General features: G+C 45.5%; 1 protein-coding gene across 9 annotated transcripts in view; it reads right to left on the bottom strand.

Moving 5' to 3' along the window:
• Positions 1-25,680, bottom strand: part of tnr (tenascin R (restrictin, janusin)) — a 153,135-nt gene that overhangs the window by 16,399 nt on the left and 111,056 nt on the right. For all 9 annotated transcript variants that reach the window (XM_048539986.2, XM_048539987.2, XM_048539984.2 and 6 more), the window contains 5 exons: positions 22,673-22,803; positions 10,596-10,728; positions 6,624-6,775; positions 5,298-5,394; positions 1,433-1,594 (listed from right to left, as the gene is read on the bottom strand). In XM_048539986.2, coding sequence (XP_048395943.1) covers positions 1,433-1,594; positions 5,298-5,394; positions 6,624-6,775; positions 10,596-10,728; positions 22,673-22,803 — 675 coding nt within the window. The remainder of the gene's footprint in view (positions 1-1,432; positions 1,595-5,297; positions 5,395-6,623; positions 6,776-10,595; positions 10,729-22,672; positions 22,804-25,680) is intronic.

Here is a 25,680-nt window from a genome sequence, read left to right on the forward strand (position 1 = left end):
ATGGAAATGTGAGTTCAAGTCTTGCCCCCATCTAAATCAATGGAACTGAGATTGAGAGAGTGAAGAGCATCAATTTCCTCGGAGTGATGATAACCAACAACCTATCCTGGGCTTCCACTATAGATGCGACAGTGAAGAAGGCACAAGAATGCCTCTTCTTCCTCAGGCAACTCAGGAAATTTGACATGTCCATAAGGTCCCTCACCAACTTTTACAGATGCACATTTGAAGGCGTACTGACTGGGTGCATAATTGTCTGGTACAGCAACTGTTCTGCCCAGGACCGGAAGAAACTACAGAAGTTGGTGTGCACAGTTCAGACCATCACAGAAGCCAACCTCTTATCCATGGAATCCATTATATGGCCCACTGCTGCGGAAAGACTGCCAACATCATCAAAGACCCATCGCACTCTGGTAATGATCTCCTACAACCTCTTCCATCAGGCAGAAGATACAGAAGCCTGAAAACAAGCCCGAGCAGGTTCAGGAACAGCGTCTTCCCAACTGTTATCCGACTGATGAATGGACTCTCTAGCTTCAAACAAAGCTGATCTTGCCAACATTGATCTCACCTAGTGCACACCCTGTGCAGGTTGGCATGGCGGCTCAGTGGTTAGCACCGCTGACTCACAATGCCAGGGACGTGGGTTTGATTCCACCCTTGGGCAACTGTCTGTGTGGAGTTTGCGCATTCTCCCCATATCTGCAAGGTTTCCAGCTTCCAGTGCTCCGGTTTCCTCCCATAGTCCAGATGTGCAAGCTAGGTGGATTGGTCATACTAAATTGTCCATAGATTAGATTATGTGGATTATGTATAGATTAGGTGAGTTACATGTGGATAGGTTGGTGTGGACTTGTTGGGCCAAAGGACCTGTTTCTACACTGTAGGGATTCTATGATTCTATGAATGTATGCCTCTGTCTAAATTGTTTTGATCTGTATATCCTTTGCCACTATAATCTGCCTACTGCTCATAAACAAAGCTATTCGCTGTATATCAGCTCACGAGGCAATAAATCAATCAATCAATCATCATTGGAACCAGGGGAATTAAAACTGAATCCATAAATTTTGAATGAGAAGCTGGTCTCAATGACAGTGACACTGAAACAATCAGATTGGTGTAAAAACTCATATGGTTCACTCTGATCCTTAGGCAAAGAAATTTGTCGAATTGTTCTGATGGATCCATTAAAAGGTGAACAACAGGAGGTCCACTGTGGGTCAATTGACACCACGTTGACTGGCGTAATTTAAAAAGGCAACTCACAGCCACCTTCTTCAGGGTAATTAGGGATGGGTAATAAATGCTGGTCCAGGACCAGCCAGGTGATGAAGCAAACACTGAAAACAAAAATGTTGACTTTGTGTAGGATCCATGACATTACCCAGCCAACATTCTCAACCACATCAGTGTTAAAGACCCTCACCAGCTGTCCCATTGTAATCTCCAATCCTCAGCTTGTAGAGGTTCCGTGCATCACTCAAGTAAAATCGATCATAGGTTGCATAGACTGATTCAAGGCCATCACGGAGATCGATTCGCAGCTCGTATCTGGTTTGGGCAGAGATCTTCTGAATGTTGTCCAACCCTAAATCCGTAGAATAACAAGATCAACAAGTTACAGAAGGCAAAGGCTTTCGTGATTTGGGACAGTTACACAGAATAACAATATGCTCGGAAAGGGTTAGTGTACATGTCAATTAGAGTAAAAGTGCATTTGGGTTGCATGACTCAGAGTCACAGTGCGTTTGGATTGTGCTACTCAGGGTAATGGTGCAATTAGATTGTGCTACTCAGAGTAACAGCATGTTGGGTTGTGTTACTGAAACCAAATAGATCATCACTCTAAATAACAATCCAAACATGCTGTAACTCTAAGTCACACAAACTAAATACACCATTATCCTGAGTAACACAATCCAAACACATTGTCACTTTGAGTGACAGTATGCTTGAGAACACTAAATAAGGTAATAGTGTGCTTGGACTGTACAATAATGAGCAACAGTGTGTTTGATTTGTGTTATTCAGAGTGACAGCTTGTTTGGATTGCATTACTCAGATTGTGTTGCTCATTAAAGAATGTTACACACAGTAACAGTATGTTTGACAGTATAACACAGAGTAAAAGCGTTTTCAAGAGTAAATGTGTTTCTCAGAGTAATAGTAATAATGTTTGGACAATGTTACTCAGCTTAACAGTGTGTTTAAAGAGTGTTACTGAGGGTAACAAGCAAGTTTATATTGTGTTACGCAGTGTAACAATGAGTTTGAGAATATCACACAGGGAATAAGTGTGTTTGGAGAGTGTTACTCACAGTAAGCACGTGTTTCTGATGAAGGGTCTAGGCCCAAAATGTCTGCTTTCCTCCTCCTATGATGCTGCTTGACCTGCTGTGTTCATCCAGCTCTACACCTTGTTATCTCGGATTCTCCAGCATCTGCAGGTCCTATTATCTCTGTTACTCAGAGTGACTGTGTTTGGAGAGTGTTATCAGAGTAAAAGCATGTTTGGGGAGTTTTACATGGGTAGCAGAAAGATTGAGGAATGTTACATAGAATAACATTGTTTAAAAGTTATTACTCAGAATTACAGTATGTTTGAAAATATTACACCAGGTATCAATGAGTTTGGAGAATGTTATTCAGAGTATATTTTTTATTCATTCAAGGGATGCGGGCATCACTGGCTGTGCCAGTACTTAATACCCATCCCAGTGGCCCCGATGAAGTTGGTGGTGAGCTGCCTTCTTGAACTGCTGCAGGCCATGTCCTGTAGGCAGATCCACAATGCCCATAGGGAGGGAATCCCAGCATTTTGAACCAGTGACAGTGAAGGAACAGCAATATATTTCCAAGTCGGGATGGTGAGTGGCTTAGAGAGGAACTTGCGGATGGTGGTGCTCCCATGTGTCTGCTGTCCTTGTCCTAGTTGCTGAAAGTGGTCATGAGTTCCATAGAACTTTTTTTCATAGAATCTCTACAGTGTGGAAACAGGCTCTTTGGCCCAGCAAGTCCACACCGACCCTGAAAGCATCCCACCCAGACCCATCCCTATCCCCCTATAAGGCCACCTAATCTACATATCCCTGAACACTACTGGGCAATTTAGCATGGCCAACCCACCTAGCCTGCACATCTTTGGACTGTGAGAGGAAACCGGAGTACCTGGAGGAAACCCACGCGGACAAGGGGAGAATGTGCAAACTCCACACAGACAGTCGCCTGAGGGTGGAATCGAACAGAGGTCCTTGGTGCTGTGAGGCAGCAGTGTAGCCACTGTGCCTTTTGTAAAGGGGAACAGATTATATTGGAACTTGTAATATATAATGGGTGGACACAGATTAATGACCTAATTGTAATGGATCTCCTAGGTAAGAGTGATCATAATTTCATAAGAGAATTTCATAATCAATTTGAAAGTGAGAAATGTGGGTCTATAGCTAGTCTCTTAACCCAAAAAATAATTATAAGAGTATGAAGATAGTTGACTGCAGAGGACTGGGAAAATAGGTCAAAATTTTATGTGATGGGGAAGTAGTCTCAGCCGTCTAAGGAGATATTACACCAGGCTCAACAGAGATATTTTCCAATAAAGCTCAAACAGAAGGAATGATCTTCCAAGGTTAACTGGGGAAGTCAAGGATGGTTTGAATTTGGAAAGAAAAGGATCACATTTCTGAAAAAAAAACTGGTAGGCCAAAAAGTTAGGAGAGTTTTAGAAATAAATAATGGACGATTAAAATGACGACAATCAAGCTCTTGGTTTTGAGGTGATATGTTAGATAGAGCTGGCCAAGCCAAAAGTTGGGGTAAAGGGGTCATTTTCAACTTAAAAAATTGTAACTGGCAGAGAAGCAATGATTGGGGCGGCACGGTATACAGTGGTTAGCGCTGCTGCCTCACAGCACGAGGGACCCAGGTTTGGTTCCAGCCTTGTGTGTCCGTCTGTGTGGAGTTTGCACATTCTCCCCATGTCTGCGTGGTTTTCCTCCAGGTGCTCTGGTTTCCTCCCACAGTCCAAAGATGTGCAGGTTACGTGGATTGGGCATGCTAAGTTACCCATAGTGTTTGAGGATATGTAGGTTATGTGGGTTATAGGGGGATTGGACTGGGTGGGATGCCCTGAGGTTTGGTGTGGACTTGTTGGGTCGAAGGGCCTGTTCCACACTGTAGGGATTCTATAGATAGATTTCAACGTGAATGGGCAAAAATTTGGCAGATGAAATATAATGTGGGAAAATGTGTGGTTGTTCACTGTAGTAAGAAGAATAGTAAAACAGCCGATTGTTGAACAGGAGAGAGGCAGCTGAATGCTGTAACACTAAGGGATGTGGGTATCGCTGTACCTGAATCACAAAGTGCTACCACACATTTACAGCAAGGAATTAGGAAGGCAAATGGAATGTTGACATTTGAGATGAAGGGATTTGTCTTATGAGGGAAAGTTGAGCTGCTTGAGCTTAAACTCATTGGAGTTTGAAAGAATCAGAGGTGATTACATTGAAATATAAAAGATTCTGAGTGGGCTAGACAGAGTGGATATTAAGAGGTTGCAGCCCCAGTTGGGGGATCTAGAACTGGGGGACATAGTTTCAGAGTAACAAGTCATCTATGTAAGACAAATACAAGGAAAAATTTCTTCTGTCAGAGGACACTGGTATTTTCCCCAAAGACTACCATTGAAATACATTAGAGTCCAAGTTATAGAGCATTTATACATTGAGCGGATGAAGGACAATATGGATGCAGACAGGAAAGTTGAGTTAAGGCCGTGACCATGTCAGTTAATGAATGGTGGAGTGGGCTCAAAAGGAGACACAGATGCTTGGCTCCTGCTCCTGTGGTTGAACATTCTCCGTGCTTGCAGAATGAGTGTGACACAGAGTCAGGAGATGGAGCTTGCTCCATGGATTCTTGCACCTTCTCTAACCCAATATCACCTTCTAAATTCCTGATACAATTGTTTGTTTCCAGTAGCTAACTCTCGGAATTACCAAGAATTTTCCAGAAATTAGAGGTGAATTTGGGAGGAAAATGACACGGTGTCCATCCTCATTTCAAAGTGACAGGACTCATCCAACAACTACTTGGCACAATTTCTGCAGGCTAGAGGACTCCGTGTAAAAAAGCCACCACTATTGATTTCTTCATGCATTGACCCAGAAGTGGTATAAGTGACAGCTGAGGAAATTGGAAGCTAGGACTCTAAGTGATATGATATGAAAGACTGTCTAATCTCCCTAAAATTGCAGTTATTGTGTGATTTATCTTGAACTTATTTTATTTACCCAGCCAGAACTCATCCTCCAGATTTCCAAAACCCACTCGATAATCTGCCCACTTCCGTGCAAAGTCTGTCAGTCCATTCTGCCGCCTCTGGAGCACCTGTATCAGGGAAAGATAGTACATTAACTCTAGCCTCAAAGTCATCAAGTTACCTTCATTTGCTCTCACACACTGCTGACTGCCTAAATTTGGGAAGTTTCTAATATAGCATGGGAAGTATCTGATAATATGGACCGGCTGAATGTAGAAACTCACCATCTGTAATGAGGAATACCTGACTTTGTACCTAACCCCTGCTGTCCCTGTCCTGGGAGTGTTCAATGGGGACAGTATCGAGGCTACTTTACCTTCTGTTTAAAACAGCAGAGAGAGCTTTACTTTCATTTTAGAAGAGTCAGAGAAGCTTTACCTAACCCGAGAATGTTTGCTAGGGACAAGTGTAGTGGAAGCTTTACTCTGTATCTAACCCCGTGCCATCCCTGTCCTGGGATGTTTAATGGGGTCAGCGTCGAGCGGGCTTTACACTATGTCTATCCCATGCTGTCCCACAACTGGTTGTATTTGATGGGGACAGTGCAGAGGGGGCATTTCTTTCACTTTAAAAGATTAGAGGAAGAATTACTCTGTATTTAACTCCATTCTGTACCTGTCCTGGCAGTGTTGGATCCTTATGCTGAGTTTAAGAAGCAATTCCATGCCAACCATAACTGGGCTTCTGGAGGATTTAAAATTAACCTGATGGTTTGCCTTATTCTAAGCTGTGAAGCAGTGCCTGGGTTTCAATTATCACTGTGATGCACACGGGATCATTCCTCTGACTGGTTTGCATTCGAGTACAGAGAATGGTTGACCTTGAGTTTACCAACCTGTGCTTGGCCTTCAGGATTAATCCTGCCTGGAGTGCCTCTGAACATTGCTACATATTTCCCCCAAGCTGAGGTATCCTTTATTCCCCTTCTGCCCCTGTGGGTGTTGAGTCCCAGGCTCATGGGCATTTCAACCACTAGCACCTCCGCACAATGGCTTTTCTCAAGCTATGCCTTTTTTGAACAATTCTGTTCCCAATCTGCAGGTCTGGGTGTGAATTTCTGCCTTGTCACTGCTGATATACCCGTGTGTCATGTCCAGCCTACGCTCAGGACAGCATTCCACCTGCAACACTATTGCTCTGCTTGGTTTTCTGAGCGGAAGTGTGCCACCATTAGGATTTCCCGTCAAGAGCCTGGCTCAAGGTTTCAGCAGATAGAGGTGAGGATTTTATGGAGATGTCCAACATCTCAATGTCATCGCCTACTTAGTGCGTGGAGAGAGGCTGGACTGTTACTCACTAGCCAGCCACCACCATCTGTGGTCATGTCACAGTAGACTTGCATGCTTTGCTGTAGCTCTCCATTGAGGTAGATGGTGTAGATGCCGCTGATGGTGTCCCCGTTGAGCAGGTGCTGAGTGCAGTCCCAAGGGTGTGGGTAGAGGCGTCCGGCTACATTGAGGAAACAAGTAGTTAGGACATCGAGAACCGGAGGAGACAGGACACACAAGAGAAACGACACAGGCTTCCAATTCCACTCAGCTTCTCCCGTAAGGAGGGAGGCTCAATGTCCCGTCTAAGCAGCCACTGTATAAAATATTCACTGGTCACAATTTGGCCAAACCACGAAGCAGTGAACCAATGGCCCATTGGGACCAGCTCTGTTATCAAATCATCATTTTGATTCACAATTGGATTTAGAGAGTCATAGATTCAGACAGTGCAGAATTGTCCCATTAAAGTCTACGCCATCATAACTACGACTAAAAGTATGTTAATCCCAATTTCCTGCACTTGTCCCATATCCCTGAATGGTATGATTTTTCAAACGCTGATCCAAATTTTTTTTAAAGGTTATAAGGCTTCCAGCCTCCACTATTTTCCTAGGTAGCGCATACCAAATTCCCACCACCCTCTAAATTTCAGGATTCTCAAACTTCAGACTCACTCCCACCTCTTCAGTCTCTAAAAACAGTTCTCTGGGGTTTTGTAAAGGCTGAGAATGGGCTTTATTTGAATGAATTTTCAATGGAGGGGCATGAGAAGCGGGAAAGTGCAGCCACTGCTATAGATAAGCTAGTATGTACCTGTATGCCCCTGGCCCAGAAACTCGATGATGGGACAGAGGGGGGGAAGCGGGAGTGTTGTGGCAGGAAGGGCAATGCCAGCTGTGAAATCAACCAGGAAACCCTGGAAAACTGGTGGAGTGATCGGTCTGAATTGTGGCAATCCCACAAAACGTGGAAAAAGCTGAAGCAGGAAAGAAGAATTGGTTTGTTACATTCTACCAGGATTATTACTCTCCAAAGTACTCATTGAGAACCTTTCCAAATCATCTGCCTGCACTAAATAAAAACCAAATGAACCGTGGACGCTGTAAATCAGAAACAAAAGCAGATGTTGCTGGTGAAGCTCAGCAGGTCTGGCAGCATCGGTGAAGAAAAAAATTCAGACGTTTCAGGTCAAATTACCCATCCTCAGTTCTGAGCTTTTCCAACTTCTATTTTTACCTCTGTGTGCACTTTTAGGTCTCATTTTTAATACTCTAACAAGCCCTATTCCTTTCTTAAATATTTATAAAGCATCTTGTTATCTGCAGGGTATGTTTTACATGCCCTCCCTTAGTTTTCCAACTTCTCTTTAATTTCAACCCAACTATTTTTATTCTATTAGATGGTCAGTCACATTAAGCTCTTAAATGAGGTTCACTTTTAGACCTTACCTTGTCCTCTGTGCTTTTTGTCATCCAGGAAATCACATGTTTTGTTATTTTGCCCCTTTTCTTTGTGGCAACAAGTTTACCCTGATCTCCTTGTGTCTCCCCTGACACTGATTTACCCCCAAGACACAGTTCCTAGTCCACTTTTGCTAAATTGCCTCTCATTTTTGTAGAACAGGGCTTCCCCTCATTGTAAAACTCTTCTTTTGTAACTATTGTCCTTTTCCACAACTCTGCTAAATTTAGTGGAATAATAATTACTTCCACCCTCAGCACTGTTGCTTCCTGCTTGCCCAGATTCATTTCCTCAAAACAAATCCAGAATGACTCCCTCATATCTCCAGCCACACCAAGTGTTGTTAGGTTTGTCACATACTGGCTAAATTCTACCTTCCCGCCCACATTAACTGAATCCTTTCAGACATCTTGAAATACAGCTTCTGGTTCCATAACTTCCAGCTTAAAAATTGGGATCACCCTGTGGTGTGAGAGTGTTGTTCCAGTCCTCACTTTCTGCTGTGACCACTGGTTAACAACTTGGACTTCTTCCTCAGATACTTCTGTGTTCACAGCCAAAACCTGCTTCCAGAAGGGATTGCTCTCTCCAAATTGTTCCATTACCTCCTCAAAGCTCAGAGAATTCCAAATGGATATGCCGCTTGAGCCAAAGTGAATGGAAAAAGATTCTCTCCGCAGCCAAGAGATGCCTGTATATGTCCCTGGCTTTAAAAAATCCATATCATGTGAATGATTACTGTGATCTTGGAAAGAGATGGAATTAACTCTTGTCAGTTTCAAACCTCCAAGTAGATTATTAACAATCTTGTTTAAAGGAGCAAACGCAATAATGTTAGTCAGTGGTGAAAATAATTCACAGCTTCCATTCTGAAACCCCGAGAGGCTAATTTGCAACGAGACCAATATGAGACCGTCAGTGCTCAATCTTACATCCGAGCAAATCTGACAGCAACTTTTGGATGATGTACATGCTCGGTTAAACCTGGTTATGCAGATGGTGCTCCTATTTAGAGTGTGTTGGTCCAGTCCATGCTAACATTGTATGAAGAGAACCTGGGAATCCTACCCACTGTGGCTGCATTACAATGTCAATGATGGTCCATTCAGGAGTAGCAGAGTTTTCAAGGATGCGAAGGGCAATAATCAGTGAAAATCAGCCTCTGGACCTGAAAAAAAAAACTTTACGATTCACCTTCCCTCAGATCAAATTCAATTTGGAGGATTTCAAATACAAAAGGATGTTTTATTTTTGTAGGTCTTTCTGTTTCGTTTAGCTCCATCAGTATTTTAGTTCCATTTATTTTCTGTTCTGTATTTTACTTTAATTTATATTTTTTGCTGTTACTTCTTACTTTAGAATTTGTGTCTCTGTGAGGGAGGGAATTCCAGGATTTTGATCTAGCGACACTAGGAGCTACAATATAATTTCAAGTCACAGTGGTGAGTGGCTTAGAGGGGAGCTTCAGCATAGAATCCCTACAGGGTGGAAACAGGCCCTTCAGCCCAACAAGTCTACACTGACTCTCAGAGCATCCTACCCAGATCCATCCCCATATAACCCATCGAATCTATGCATCCCTGAACATTACGGAAAATTTAGCATGGCCAATCCACCTAGCCTGCACATCTTTGGACTGTGGGAGGAAACTGGAGCACCCAGAGGAAACCCATGCAGTCAGGAGAATGTGCAAACTCCACGCAGACAATCACCTAAGGGAGGAATTGAAGCTGGATCCCTGGCGCTGTGAGGCAGCAGTGCAAACCACTGAGCCACCGTGCCACCCTAACTTGCAGGCTATGGGGGCCCCATGTATCTGCTGCTCTTGTCTTTCTTGAGGGAAGGGTTGTCAGTTTGGAAGGTGCTGTCAGTCTCATAGGAGGAGGGAGAGAGAGAGAGAGAGAATCAATAGAAATCTGGGCCATTCTGTATATTCAAGGCTGAGGTCTAAGATTTGTAATCAGTAAGGGAATCAAGGGTTAATACAGGAAAGTGAAGTTGAGGATTATCAGCACAGCCATGATCTCATTGAACGTTCATAAAATTGTTTTAATGTTGTTGGACTCTCTACAGTGTGGAATCGGGCCTCTGAGTCCACACTGACCCTCTAAAGAGCATCCCACCCTATCCCTGTACTTAGCACGGCCAATCCACCAAGCCTACACCTCTTTGGACTGTGGGAGGAAACCAGAGCACCTGGAGGAAACCCACTCAGGGAGAATGTGCAACTTCACGCAGTTATCTAAGGCTGGAATCAAACTCAGGATCTTGCATCTGTGAGGCAGCGGTGCTGACTACTGAGCCCCCGTGCCGCCGTAAATGGTGGAGAAAGTTTGATGGGCAAAATGACCTACTTTGGCTCCTTTCTCTTGTGGTCTTATGGATGGGTGGAAGGATTTGGGAAGAATATTCTGGAGCTTTAGGCTTTGGTTAGTGATCTGTCATTTAGTAGAACAGTGACTCACAAATCCAGCCAGATCCCTGTTGGCATGGCCTGAATTGGAGTTGACACAGTTACACAGTCATTCAGCCGGTACCTGTAGTGAACGAGGCATGTTCTGTTGTGCTCCTCATGGTGCCATATGCTGACTGCAGCCCCAGTGAGTACACTGTTGTTTCGGACAGGCCCTCTAGTCGAATCCAAGTATCGTCTGCATCAAGGATCAGCTCCTAGAAGGGGTTGCAGCACGACATCAGTGGGTTAGCTCAGCCACTTATCACACACATCCTCCCAAACTCCAACTTGCACAGCATCAAACAGATCTGTTCCTCAAACTACTGGCACTTGGACATGATGCACGTACACACTTTTGTTGCAAGAGGTTTCAAGTACAGGTGCAGGGATGTGTTGTTGCAGTTATCCAGGGTCCTGGTGAGACCTCACCTGGAATATGGTGTACAGTTTTGTTTCCTTTTCTGAGGAAGAAAACTTTTGCTCCTGAGGGAGTGCAGTGAAAGTTTACCAGGCTGTTTCTGAAGTTGGCAGGTCTGCAGAGAGATTGACTAGGTTGGGATTATTTTCGTTGGAGTTGAGACAAATGAGAAGTCTCCCATAGAGACTTACCACATTCTAACAGGACTGGCCAGGGTAGATGCAGGGAGGATGTTCCCGATGGTGGATGTGTCCAGAACTAGGGCTCACAGTCTGAGGATTCGGGGTAGGTGATATTTAGGACGGAGATAGGAGACATTTCTTCACCCATAGAATGGTGAGCCTGTGGAATTCATTGCCGCAGGAAGCAGTTGATGCCAAAACATTGAATGTGTGTGTACACACACAGACACTCCTAAACACACACACACACACACACACACACACACACACACACACACACACACACACACACACACACACACACACACAAAGACAAACATACACACTCTCCTACACACGCACAAAGATAGACAGACACACACACGCACTCTCCTACACAAACACACACAAAGACAGACAGACAAACAAACACACTCTCCTACACACAAACAAACATAGAACATAGAACATTACAGCACAGTACAGGCCCTTCGGCCCTCGATGTTGTGCCGACCTGTCATACCAACCTGAAGCCCATCTAACCTACACTATTCCATGTACGTCTATATGCTTGTCCAATGATGACTTAAATGTACTTAAAGTTGGCGAATCTACTACCATTGCAGGCAAAGCGTTCCATTCCCTTACTATTCTCTGAGTAAAGAAACTACTTCTGACATCTGTCCTATATCTTTCACCCCTCCATTTAAAGCTATGCCCCCTCGTGCTCGCTGTCACCATCCTAGGAAAAAGGCTCTCCCTATCCACCCTATCTAACCCTCTGATTATTTTATATGTCTCAATTAAGTCACCTCTCAACCTTCTTCTCGCTAATGAAAACAGCCTCAAATCCCTCAACCTTTCCTCATAAGACCTTCCCTCCATACCAGGCAACATCCTAGTAAATCTTCTCTGCACCCTTTCCAAAGCTTCCACATCCTTCTTATAATCGGTGACCAGAACTGTACACAATACTCCAAGTGCAGCCGCACCAGAGTTTTGTACAGTTGCAGCATTACCTCATGGTTCCGGAACTCGATCCCTCTATTAATAAAAGCTAAAACGCTGTATGCCTTCTTAACAACCCTGTCAACCTGGGTGGCAACTTTCAAGGATCTGTGGACATGGACACCGAGATCTCTCTGCTCATCTGCACTACCAAGAATCTTACCATTAGCCCAGTACTTTGCATTCCGGTTACTCCTACCAAAGTGCATCACCTCACACTTGTCTGCATTAAACTCTATTTGCCACCTCTCAGCGCAGCTCTGCAGATTATCTATGTCTCTCTGTAACCTACAACATCCTTCTTCACTATCCACAACTCCACCGACCTTAGTGTCGTCTGCAAATTTACTAACCCATCCTTCTACGCCCTCATCCAGATCATTTATAAAAATGACAAACAGCAGTAGACCCAAAACCAATCCTTGCGGTGCTCTACTAATAACTGGTCTCCAGGATGAACATTTCCCATCAACCACCACCCTCTGACTTCTTTCAACAAGCCAATTTCTGATCCAAACTGCTATATCTCTCACAATCCCATTCCTCCGCATTTTGTACAATAGCCTACTGTGGGGAACCTTATCGAAAGCCTTGCTGAAATGCATATGCACCACATCAACCGGTTTACTCTCATCTACCTGTTTGGTCACCTTCTCAAAGAACTCAATAAGGTTTGTGAGGCACGACCTACCCTTCACAAAACCATGCTGACTATCCCTAATCAAATTATTCCTTTCTAGATGATTATAAATCCTATCTCTTATAACCTTTTCCAACACTTTATCACCAACTGAAGTAAAGCTCACTGGTCTATAATTACCAGGGTTGTCTCTACTCCCCTTCTTGAACAGGGGAACCATATTTGCTATCCTCCAGTCATCTGGCACTATTCCTGTAGACAATGACGAGTTAAAGATCAATGCCAAAGGCTCGGCAATGTCCTCCGTGGCTTCCCAGAGGATCCTAGGATAAATCCCATCTGGCCCAGGGGACTTATCTATCTAAACACAGACAGAGAGACAGGCAGACACACACAGACACACACACACACACACATACACACAGGAGAATACGGCAGGCAGCAGGAACAGTGCAGTAGAAGCAAGCGCATCTCTCCTTTAATGGAGAAACAAAACTGTGCACAGCACTCCAATGCAGTGCCACAATATCTGTATTTTTATATTCCATCTCCTTCACAATTTCTAAAAATTTTCATTCATCCATGGGATGTGGCTAGATGGATCAGCATTTATTGCCCATCCCCTAGTTGCCCAGTGGGCAGTTAAGAGTCAACCACATTTTGCTGAGGGTCTGGAGTCACATGTAGGCCAGACCAGGTGATGAAGGCAGATTTCCTTCCCTAAAGGACATTAGTGAACCTAAGTGAGGCAATGCCCAAATGGTATTATCGCTAGATTGTTAAATCATAGATGAAAACATTCTGGAGATCCAGATTTGAATCCTGCCATGGCAGATGGTGGAATTTGAATTTAATAAAAATATCTGGAATTAAGAATCTAATGATGACCACAAATCCATTGTTGAGGGGAAAATACCCATCTGGTTCACTAATGTCTTTTAGGGAAGGAAGCTGCCATCCTTGATAACAAAGTGTGAAGCTGGATGAACACAGCTGGCCAAGCAGCATCTCAGGAGCACAAAAGCTGACGTTTCGGGCCTAGACCCTTCATCAGAGAGGGGGATAGGGAGAGGATTCTGGAATAAATAGGGAGAGGGGGGAGGCAGACCGAAGATGGAGAGAAAAGAAGATAGGTGGAGAGGAGAGTGTAGGTTGAGAGGTAGGGAGGGGATAGGGCAGTCCAGGGAAGACGGACAGGTCAAGGAGGCGGGATGAGATTAGTAGGTAGGAAATGGAGGTGTGGCTTGAGGTGGGAGGAAGGGATGGGTGAGAGGAAGAACAGGTTAGGGAAGCGGAGACAGGCTGGGCTGGTTTTGTGATGCAGTGGGGGGAGGGGAAGAACTGGACTGGTTTTGGGATGCAGTGGGGGAAGGGGAGATTTTGAAGCTTGTGAAGTCCACATTGATACCATTGGGCTGCAGGGTTCCCAAGCAGAATATGAGCTGCTGTTCCTGCAACCTTCGGGTAGCATCATTGTGGCAGTGCAGGAGGCCCATGATGGACATGTCGTCTGAGGAGTGGGAGGGGGATTTAAAATGGTTCGCGACTGGGAGATGCAGTTGTTTATTGCGAGCCGAGCTGAGGTGTTCTGCAAAGCGGTCCCCAAGCCTCCGCTTGGTTTCCCCAATGTAGAGGAAGCCACACCGGGTACAATGGATACAGTATACCACATTGGCAGATGTGCAGGTGAACCTCTGCTTAATATGGAAAGTCATCTTGGGGCCTGGGATGGGGTGAGGGACGAGGTGTGGGGGCAAGTGTAGCACTTCCTGCAGTTGCAGGGGAAGGTGCCAGGTGTGGTGGGGTTGGAGAGGAGTGTGGAGCGAACAAGGGAGTCACGGAGAGAGTGGTCTCTCCGGAAGGCAGACAAGGGTGGGGATGGAAAAATGGCGTGGGTGGTGGGGTCGGATTGTAGATGGCGGAAGTGTCGGAGGATGATACGTTGTATCCGGAGGGAGGTGGGGTGGTATGTGAGAACGAGGGGGATCCTCTTGGGGCAATTGTGGCGGGGGCGGGATGTGAGGAATGTGTTGTGGGAAATGCGGGAGACACAGTCAAGGGCATTCTCGACCACTGCGGGGGGGAAAGTTGCGGTCCTTGAAGAATGTGGACATCTGGGATGTGCGGGAGTGGAATGCCTCATCCTGGGAGTACATGCGGCAGAGGCAGAGGAATTGGGAATAGGGGATGGAATTTTTGCAGGAGGGTGGGTGGGAGGAGGTGTATTCTAGGTAGCTGTGGGAGTCAGTGGGATTGTAATGGACATCAGTTTCTAGCTGGTTACCTGAGATGGAGACTGAGAGGTCCAGGAAGGCGAGAGATGTGTTGGAGATGGCCCAGGTGAATTTGAGGTTGGGGTGGAAGGTGAGGTGGGAGGAAGGGATTGGTGAGAGGAAGAACAGGTTAGGGAAGCGGAGACAGGCTGGGCTGGTTTTGTGATGCAGCAGGGGGAGGGGAAGAACTCGGCTGGTTTTGGGATGCAGTGGGGGAAGGGGAGATTTTGAAGCTTGTGAAGTCTACATTGATACTATTTGTGCTGTAGGGTTCCCAAGCAGGATATGAGTTGCTGTTCTTGCAACCTTCAGGTGGCATCATTGTGGCACTGCAGGAGGCCCATGATGGACATGTCATCTGAGGAATGGGAGGGGGAGTTAAAATGGTTCGCTGCTGTGTTCATCCAGCTTCACACTTTGTTATCTTGGATTCTCCAGCATCTGCAGTTCCCATTATCACTCAAAGCTGCCATCCTTACCTGGTCTGGCCTACATGTGACTCCAGACCCATAGCAATGTGGTTGACTCTCAGCTGCCCTCTGGGCAATTAGGGATGAGCAATAAATGCTGTTCGGCCAGTGACGTCCTCATCCTGTTAACGAATAAAGGAACCTGATGGGTTTTTTCAAGAATTCATAGTTGCTGTTTAATTGCAGATTTTAAAAATGTCTTGTTTCGTTACTTGCTACAGAGGGATTTGAACACAGTCCCCCAGAGTATTAGGCAGGATTAATATAGAATTACTAGTCCAAGAAAAGACCACTACACCACCATCTCGTAAAATAACTATCAACATTGCATTTGCCTTCCTAATCGCTTGCTGTAACTGCATAAAATGTTCTATGATTCACATACCAGGGTATTCAAATCATGCTGTCACAATGGCATAGGAGAGGCCATTTCATCTGTTGAGTCTATTAGTTTTGTATCGGTCTTCACTGCATTGGATATTAGCAACATCCCTGAAACAGTCATAAACCAGGAAAAGAAAGGGAGGGAGCGACCAAAGAGAAACCCAGGCACCCGACAAGTGGTACGGTATAAACTATTGGGGCTAGGAGCTGACAAGTGCCTGGGTTCTGATCAACGTCAAGGATCTTAAAAACTGCTGGGATAACTTTTAATTTTCCAAATCTCCCTGGTTCAGGGAAATATTCCATCAGATTGGAAAATAGTGAATGCAACTCCTTGGTTCTTTGTTTACGGAAGAATGTTTTTACCCAGAGCATGCTGGGTTTCTGGAATGCACCGTCCGACAGTAAGCTTAAGGTGGGACTCTGCACAACATTTAAGAAGTAGTTAGCTGATCCCTTGAAGCATCATAGCAGACAAGGTGAAGTGCTGGAAAATGGGCCTGGAGTCAATAGGTGATTGATGACCCATGTGAACATGATGAGCATCTGTGCAATGTGGTTGTAGCTAACTAGATCACCATTTATTGCCTATCCCCTAATTGCCCAGAGGGCAGTTAAGAGAGTCAAGACAGAAAGCATGGAACTGCAGGCCGGTTAGCTTAATATCTTTCAAGGGAAAAATGTTAAAAGCTACTTTTATAGATGTAACACAGTATGGAGCCGAAGGAGCACAGCAGGCCAGGCAGCATCAGAGGAGCAGGAAAGTTGATGTTTCAGGTCAGGGCCCTTCTTCAGAAATGCAGGAGGTATGGGTTTGGATATGTTCACGTTAGTCAGGCAGAGCCAACATGATTTTCTCAAAGAAAGGTCATGGTTAACTAATTTATTGAGTTTTGATAAGATGTGGTCTGCATAAAGGTAATTGGTGAATGTAGTGTATTTAGATTTCCAGAAGATCATGGTTACATTTATGTATAATATGCATTGTTACCAGGTGCTAGTTCATACAACCCTCTGATCTTGTGCCCTTGTGTACAGCGTGCCACCATGTGGTTGATGTTGGTTTCAAACACAGCCTATTCATTCCTCTCAGCCCTTGCAGCTCTTCCTTCTGGGAGCTTTCTTGGGTCTTCTTCTGTGAAGACAGAGGCGGAGGGTGGAACCTTACAGGGGTTGGAGGGATGTCGGCTATGGTAAGATTTGTGGCAGAATCACTCGAGAACCCAGAGGGTTCAATGTCAGGAGCAGCTCGCTATTTCTTTCATGTACTCGCTGAGTGGTGAGGAGAGCAGTGAGGTGACATTTAAGGGGGGGTTTATGGTTTGTTGGTGCCTTATTAAGGATACAGACCCACCTCATGAATTTGCTTCCTATCTTAACAAACATGCTGAACAGAGAAACTTATAGCTGGAAGTCAGAGTGGCTTCCTGCTGATTTCAGCTGAATGTGAGGAACCTCCATGTCACCCAGCGCCAAACAGCATCTCAGGGCACAGTGCACAGGCACATACCGTGCTCACTCTTCATCAGCCAAAGTCCAGCATTTGCTAACCTTTTGCTGGTACCTCACTGGCGGGTTACTCTGGATTACAGAGCTGCAGGGCGCACTGGTACTTCTCATTGGAACACTACTGCAGGAGCATGGGCACAGTAATGGGCCCAGCTCACTGATGAATCGAGGGTGGATGTCTTGTCATACCCTAACTGGGTACTCCCTGCCTTGTCCTGCTGTGCTTTGTCAGACCTGACCTTCAGCCAGTGTGAAAGGCTGCCAAACCTGCCTTACTGAGGTGCTGTTTAGCACAGGCCCAAAGACAGGCTGCTTATCAGTGGGGGTCTATCCAGAGTGGAGTGAGAAACATCTTAGCATGTGGCACAGACTTAGTCATCAATCTAGCACCAAGACAGTGTGCCAGCTACCTGCACAGAAATACCACCTCTCTATTCAACCAAACAGTCCCGTCACAAGCTGATTAAGAGCTAGTCCGGTTAGAAGCAGGCATTGGAGGGGAGAGATCGTTTGGGAATTGGACTGTCCATCATGGAATCCTGGCACTGCCAGCCACTGGCACGGTCAGTCACTGGCGCTGTCAGTCACTGGCATACATTGCACATCGTTGAGGGTCTGAACCACGGCTAGCCACCCAATGGACTGGGGCCCTGCCCAAATGTAGTCTGGGCTGGGGGCAGCGATCAGTCGTGCCAGACAAGCAGCAGCAGTTCAGTGAATCATGGATTGAATGTCCAGGAGCTGCCAACACTGCATTCAGGACTCTACTGGGGGAATTCAAGACTAGGGATTATATTTTTAAAGTGAGAGGAGAAAGTTTAAAAGAATCATGAGAGGCAACTTTTCTACACAGAGAGTGGTTTGTGTGTTGAATGAACTTCCAGAAGAAGTGGCCGATACGGGTACAGTTACAACATTAAAAAGACATTGTATGAGTACATGGATAAGAAATATTTGGAGGGAACATGAGCCAGCCACACACAGACGGGGCTAGTTTAGTTTGGGATTATGGTCGGCATGGACTGGTTGGACCGAAGGGTCTATTTCTGTGCTGTATGGCTCTGTAGTCAATGGTCTGGGGAGGAAAACAGTTCTGGGGTTCGCCCATCGATCATTCAGGGGAATGTGGAACAGTGTCATAGAGCAGGGTCAGCATCACTAGGGTGCAATAATAGGGTTCGGGGGCAGGGTGGACATAAGAGACCCTGGGGTTGGGGAGGAGAGGGTATCCTGGTGACCAGAAGGGGGCAGAACCTACTGCTATTGATGTTCATCCTGAACTGTGGCCCCTGCCATTGCCTGCTTTTGTCTAAGTGGAAAATGGCACGTGCAATGCCCAGGGTGGGAAGAGGCAGTGCCACTTTTACGGGGTTGAGTGCAGGACGTGAGGATTTTGCTAAAATGAAGTATGGGTTTACAAACTCCAGCGGTAGTTCATTTCAGAACATTTCATCACTCAGCAGAGGGAGTGCTTGGGGGGAATCATCACTCTATTGTGTGTCATGATAGACTGCACTGAATTCAGTGACAGAGGTCCCATCCTATGTGGGTCTAGGATGGGAAGCAGGTTCGTTTGCAGCACACACTCCCTCTTTCATGTGCCGTAATGTGTTAGTCACTTCATCAGGTTAGCGCTCACACTGTGACCAGGGAAGTGGTAGAGCGGATGATGGGCTGCTAACAGTGTGGTTCCACCATATGGACTGGGCTGGGATTCCCTCCAATCTAGTCCAGACAGAGTGTGCTGCACCATCCTGGTATGCTAGACTGTACACTGTCAGAGTAGGCAATGAGGTGATGAGGAAATAGGGGAGCAGGAGCAGTTGTCCAAGAAAGTGGAGGTTGAGGCGGTGGAGGCGGAGGAGGAGAGGAGGAAGCTCTCCTTGTCCATTAGAGATCAGCTGTATCGGGTTCTGCAGGCCAGACAGGAGCTGACTGAATCCTGGTGCCAGTTGATGAGCAGCAGGCCATCATAGACCGCCCAATAATCATTGATCATGATGCCAACAATTGGGTTGCGTTGTGAGAGTGAACTGCAGCCTGAATTAATTTTCTCTGTCTTCACTTTTGCTGACTGAAAATAAAAGCTCATGGTTGGAATTGTCCGATTGCTCGCCCATATGTGATTTATTCTCACTGGATGGTGACAGAATGTGGGAATAATATGGCACTAGGGAGACAGAATGGTGGTGACATGAGCAGCATGGTGGCTCAGTGGTTAGCACTGCTGCCTTCCAGCACCAAGAACCTGGGCTTGATTCCACCGTTGGGCAACCATCTGTGTGCAGTTTGCACATTCTCCCCATGTCTGCGTGGGTTTCCTCCCGCAGTCCAAAGACGTGCAGGCTGGGTGGATTGGCCATCAGAAATGCAGGGTTACAGGGACAAGTGGGCTGGGTTTGGGACGCACTGCAGAAGGTCGGTGTAGACTCAATGGCCTCTTTCAACACTATAGGGGATTCTATGATGTAGACTAGGTGTTAAGACAGAATATAGCTCAGGGCAGGTAAACTGTGTGGTTCACTGGTTAGACAGTGACAAGACCTAAAGACTGTGATTGTGCAATGAGGCTCAGCATACATGAGAAAGTGTGATGGAGGGTTAGCACTCCTGGTAATTTTTATTTCTTCTGCGCAGAATTCTGAGGTCCTTGCATGGCAGCAGTTTTGAGAACGGCAAGTCAATGCTGCAATGCATGTTGACACATGGATTGCCGTGCATGGAATGTTATGTGCGCAGACAGCTCAGAGGGAATGTTCAGTGTCAACCATGTCAACGTACTTTGTGGCTGCTGTGCCATGACATTGCCAGTGAGGGGGAAGGATTGCTAACAACTTGTCTGGGTGGATGGCAGCCTTTTAAAGATGACACAGTTGCAAGGGATGCTGGTCTTTCAGGGGATATCCGCTGAGTGGCCAGTTGTTCCAGGAATGATGCATGGTAATATAGAGCTAGAATCAGGTGTGAGAGACACCATTGGGCCAGGTAAGTAGTTAATGAGACAAGTTGGGCAAAGTATGGAGAGAAATCCTGCTGAGTCTCACAGCGAGAATCCCTTCAAATAACTCACTTGTGGCCAAAAAAGTGTCAGATCCAGACAAAGTACTTATTTAATTTCTCTGCCATTTCTCCATTTTCTATTGTAAGTTCTCCTGTCTCTGCCTGTACTGTTGAAGTTTTCCTTTTTCAGATTCAAAACAACTCCATTTCTGCTGAAAACAAAATATGCTGTAGGTCACAGTGAGTCAGGCAGAATCCATGGAGACAAAGCAAGCTAACATTTCGAGTCCAGATGACTCGGCATCTTTATCAACATTTATGCATCTTGCTCGTTTACATTTATATTCTATTCTCACATTATTTTTATTAGTTTCTTGGTCTACCTTTTCTGAAATCAGAAGTGCCCCCTATCATGAGGCAACTTTCTAAGCCTTCTCCTTTGATCTTATATGAACTTGAATCAAAATTCATTCAATTTTCCTGCTGACATTTTGTGCCATAAAGGATTGCCTATACATAGTAAACCATTTATTATTTTTTAAAATATTAGCCAATACTTATCTATCTAACATCATAGCTTTCAATACAATTTTTCCTGCCCACAACAGCCAACCTATCCCTCATAGCTTTATAAATCCCATTGCTTAGATTGAGGAACGTATTTTCAGACTGAATTACGTCTCCTTCAAACTGGATGAAAAATTCCCGTGTATTATTGTCACTCCTGCCTACAAAGATTCTTTTACAATAAATGATTAATTGGACCTTTCACATTGCATTATAGTAAATCTACATTAACCTGTTCCCGTGATGGACACTGCTATAGAAAAGCAGCTCATCGACATTGCACAGATTTGGTATTCATGACATCTACCTAACCTGTTTAAAGATTAAATCTCACATTATTACCTTTTCCCCCTTGTTACATATATATCTAACTTACTGATTTAACTGTGCTCCATGTCACCACCAGTGTTAGGAGGCCTACTAATACTGCCACCAGTGTTTGCTGCTTATTGCAGTTTTTTAGCTCCACCCAAACAAATTCTACTTCCTAGTTTTTCCGATCTACAATCCTCTCTCTCACTAATAAATGATTTACTAACAGCAGAATCCTACCTTTTGTTTTCTTTATGCCTGTCTTTCCTGAATATTGAACATCCTTTAAAATTCAGCTCCCAATCCTGGTCACCCTGCAGCCATGTCTCTGAATTGGAAATGAGATCAAAAGTGTTTATTTCTTATTGGGCCATATTGTTGCAAATGCTGTTGAATTTAACTCTGAATTTTGACACTTCTGGACGATGACATTTGTTTCTGCTGGTTTCTGCTTTCATTTGTAGCTTTCCTACTTCTCATAAACAGCTTTGTCCTGATTCTACCTCCTCACAGGTTCCCATTCCCTCATCAGGCTGGCTTAAATGAATCCAAACAGTCACTGGAAAATCTCCCTGTGAGGATACTAATCCTGGTCCCCCTCCCCTTCCTTTGGACAGGGTCCACCTCTTCCAGTACCACTCTATATGTCTCAGCAATCTTAGCCACTCCCTCCTGCCCCAATTTCCCAGCCATGTGTTCATTCACTCAGTCTTCCCCTTTTGGTCCTCACCAGTATGTGGCACTGGGAGTGATCCTGAGAATGATAACCTTCCAGGGCCTACATTTGAGGCTTTTGCCCAGTTTCCTCAATTTCCACTGCAGGGCCTCATGCCCCTCTCTACCCATGTCATTGGTGGTGCCAACAAAGACTGTACCTTCTAGTTCTTCACCCTCCCCCAGAAGGATGACCTGCAGTCGGTCTGTGACATCCTGGATTCTGGTACCAGGGCCACACACCATTCTGGAGTAATGTGTACAGCCACAGAAATGCTTGTCTGTTTCCCTAACAATTGAATCACCAATCACCATTGCCATGTTCTTTTTCTCACTGTCTCTCTCTCTCTCTTTCTCTCTCACAAACACACACACACACACACACACACACACATACACACACACACACTTTCTCTCTTTCTTGCACAGGCACACTGTCATCTGTTCACATAGTCACACACATTCACAATTACGCAGTCTTTATCTCACACAAACGTCACATACAGTCACAATCACACGCACAGTCACAATTACACCGTCTCTCTCACACAAACACACATGCACAGTCTGACACACGTAGTCACAATTACACACGTGCACACCCATACACACACGCACATATCTGTAGTTTTGGGATCATTTACTTGTCTCGGTGATGAGATATTTCCCATATGCTGTGGCCTGTTCAGTACCAATTACCTACCTTCTGCTGACCGCTGTGGTCCTTGTACACCAGCACATAGTTCTCAATGTCAGCCACAGGAGGTAACCAGGAAATCAGAGCACTGCGCCGAGTCACCTCACTCACCATTAGGTTTCGAGGAGGATCCAAAGCTGTGACAGCAACACAGAGAGAGAGAGAGAGGGACAGAGGGAAAGATAGAAAGAGAGAGAGGGTTGAGAGCGAGACAGGGAAAGGGAGAGAGTGAGAGAAAGAGAGAGAAAGGGACAGGGACAGGGGGGAAGAGAGAGAGAGAGTGGGTGAGAGAGACAGAGAGAGACAGTGATGTGAGACAGAGGGACAGAGGAAGAGAGAGAGAGAGGGACAGGGAGAGAGACAGAGAGAGAGGGACAGAGACAGAGAGAGTAAGAGCGAGACAGTGCAAGTAAGAGAGAGAGGGCAAACAGGAAGAGTGAGAGAAATAGAGAGGGAGAAACAAAGAGGGGCCGAGAGGGACAGAGCGGGGCAGTGTTTTGTGTGTGTGTGTGTGTGTGTGTGTGTGTGTGTGTGTGTGTGTGTGTGTGTGTGTGTGAGAGAGAGAGAGCGAGACAGAGACAAAGAGACAGAGACAAGTTAGGGAAAGGCAAGTGATCAGACAGCCTCTTATCTGGTCCAGTCTGCCAGAAAATGAAGGCAATAATCTATACACTTAGTCACAATCTCCCACTGTTTAGCCCTTCCATGCCCCCACCCAACACCCATTTCATTCCCATCCGTACCTGCCGACTAAGAATTCCCTTCACGACCCCATACACACCTTTTACTCCCCCTCATAAACTCCCTTCACTTGCCCTTGTACATCCTCAATTAATTTAACCACACACATTCCCTCATCATTCCCCCATGTACAACCCCATTACTCCCTCATTATCCATTATCTGCATCTCTATTGATGTTAATCTAGCTTCCTCACACTGTCATTCAGTAACCCCTTCCCCCGTGTTACTGATTGTATCTCCACTGATGTTAATGCAGCTCCCTCACACTGTCACTCAGTAAATTAAACTCTGACATTAAGACAATGATATTTGTAGCTTTCTGAAAGTTCATTTCAAATTTGTTCCTCTACATCAATTCCCTTAGTTAATGACCCATGTAATTACATCTACTTTTACTCATTAAGCTGCAGCCATATCACTTCTGTCCGAGATCAGGAATATCCTCTTCCACCACGTCAATACCATATCTAATAGCGGGTTTTGAGAAGATTTGTAGCTCAGGTTGAGTTTCTGGATGTGAGTTTGCTCGCTGAGCTGGAACGTTCGTTCCCGGACGTTTCGTCACCCTTTTTTTATTTGAAAAAATATACTTTATTCATAAGATGTACAAAAAATAAAACATATTTATACACCTACCCAGTCATGCAAGCCGCTCCGGGTTACCCAGGGGGTACGTACACCAACTAAAGGAAAAAAACAAAACAAAGAAGAAAAAGAAACAAAGCAAACAAAATACCCCGGCAGTCGTTTCCCCGCACAGTCCCCGTTGGCCCCCAACCAGTTGGGGAAGGCGCCAGCTGGGCCCAGTTACCAGATAGGGCCCTTTTTCTTCTATTCTGGACGAGGGGTTTCATACGGGGGTCTTTCCCCACCGCGCCTTGGTGGCGGCTGCCCAAGCGTTAGCGCGCCCCTCAGCACGTAGTCCTGGACCTTGGAGTGCGCTGGTCTGCAACGCTCGGTCGGGGTCAGTTCTTTCAGCTGGCAGATCAGCAAGTTGCGGGCAGACCAAAGAGCGTCTTTCACCCATTGATGGCAGACTGTGTTCATTGGGTACCCAATGTAGTTCAGTCCTGTAGTTCAGTACAGGAGCAACCATCCCAACACCCACAAACGAAGCTGCATTAGAACATTATTCCAATGAGCCACCACACACTGCAGCACAGAAGAACTACGAAGAGCAGAAGAAAATCACCTATATAGCGTATTCAAAAAGAACGGGTACCCAACGAACACAGTCCGCCGATTTCTCAGCAACAAACCAAAAGAAACAGACAAAACGGGCCCAGAAACCATAACAACTCTCCCCTACATCAAAGACATTTCCGAAATGACTGCCAGACTACTCGGACCTCTTGGCATCAGGGTAGCCCACAAACCCACCAACACACTAAAACAGCAGCTAATGAACTTAAAAGATCCTATACAGACAACAAGCAAAATGAACGTTATCTACAAAATACCTTGCAAAAACTGTGACAAACACTACATTGGACAAACAGGCAGAAAGCTAGCCACCAGGATACATGAATGTCAACTAGCCACAAAACGACATGACCCACTATCACTAGTATCCTTACATACAGATGAGGAAAGACACAACTTTGATTGGGACAACACATCCATCCTAGGACAAGCCAAACAGAGACACGCACAAGAATTCCGAGATGCATGGCATTCCGACCGGAACTCCATCAACAAGCACATTGGCTCCAAATCAATCTACAATCCTCTGAGAAAAAGAACAGGAAATGACATCATCAACGCAGGAAATGACATCACCAATCCAAGGAAACCTAAACAGATAAATAGAAAGCGGGACATAACACCAGCACTTCATCGGAGGCTCACTGATGATGTTAACTAGAATGGTGATGAAACGTCTGGGAACGAACCTTCCAGCTCAGAGAACCAGCTTACATCCGGAACAAAATAAAGACCCACTTTTTTGTGGACCAAGAAGAGGAGAGCGCGACTGTTTTGGAGGTGGAAGGAAGACGTCCAGTTGGCTGTGCACCCTTGCAACCAATGGATCTTAATGCTGGCTTTGGTCTAACGCTGGTTCAGGGGAGCAGCCAACCTGCAACAATGGCTGTGGCGAGTGCTCATGCCCCAGGTCAGGGGGTCCGGGACACAATCCGTGTTTCCGTGAAGAAGGTGGATGAAGGTGCACCTGTGGTCTGCACCTTCTTCGTGAAGAGGGTCCTGTTGGACTGTTGTGGGTTCACTGCTGCGGACATTTACTGCCTGCAGGATTTCCCTGGAAGAGGTTTC

This window comes from Stegostoma tigrinum, chromosome 8 (genome assembly GCF_030684315.1).
Source record: "Stegostoma tigrinum isolate sSteTig4 chromosome 8, sSteTig4.hap1, whole genome shotgun sequence".
NCBI classification, from domain to species: domain Eukaryota; kingdom Metazoa; phylum Chordata; class Chondrichthyes; order Orectolobiformes; family Stegostomatidae; genus Stegostoma; species Stegostoma tigrinum.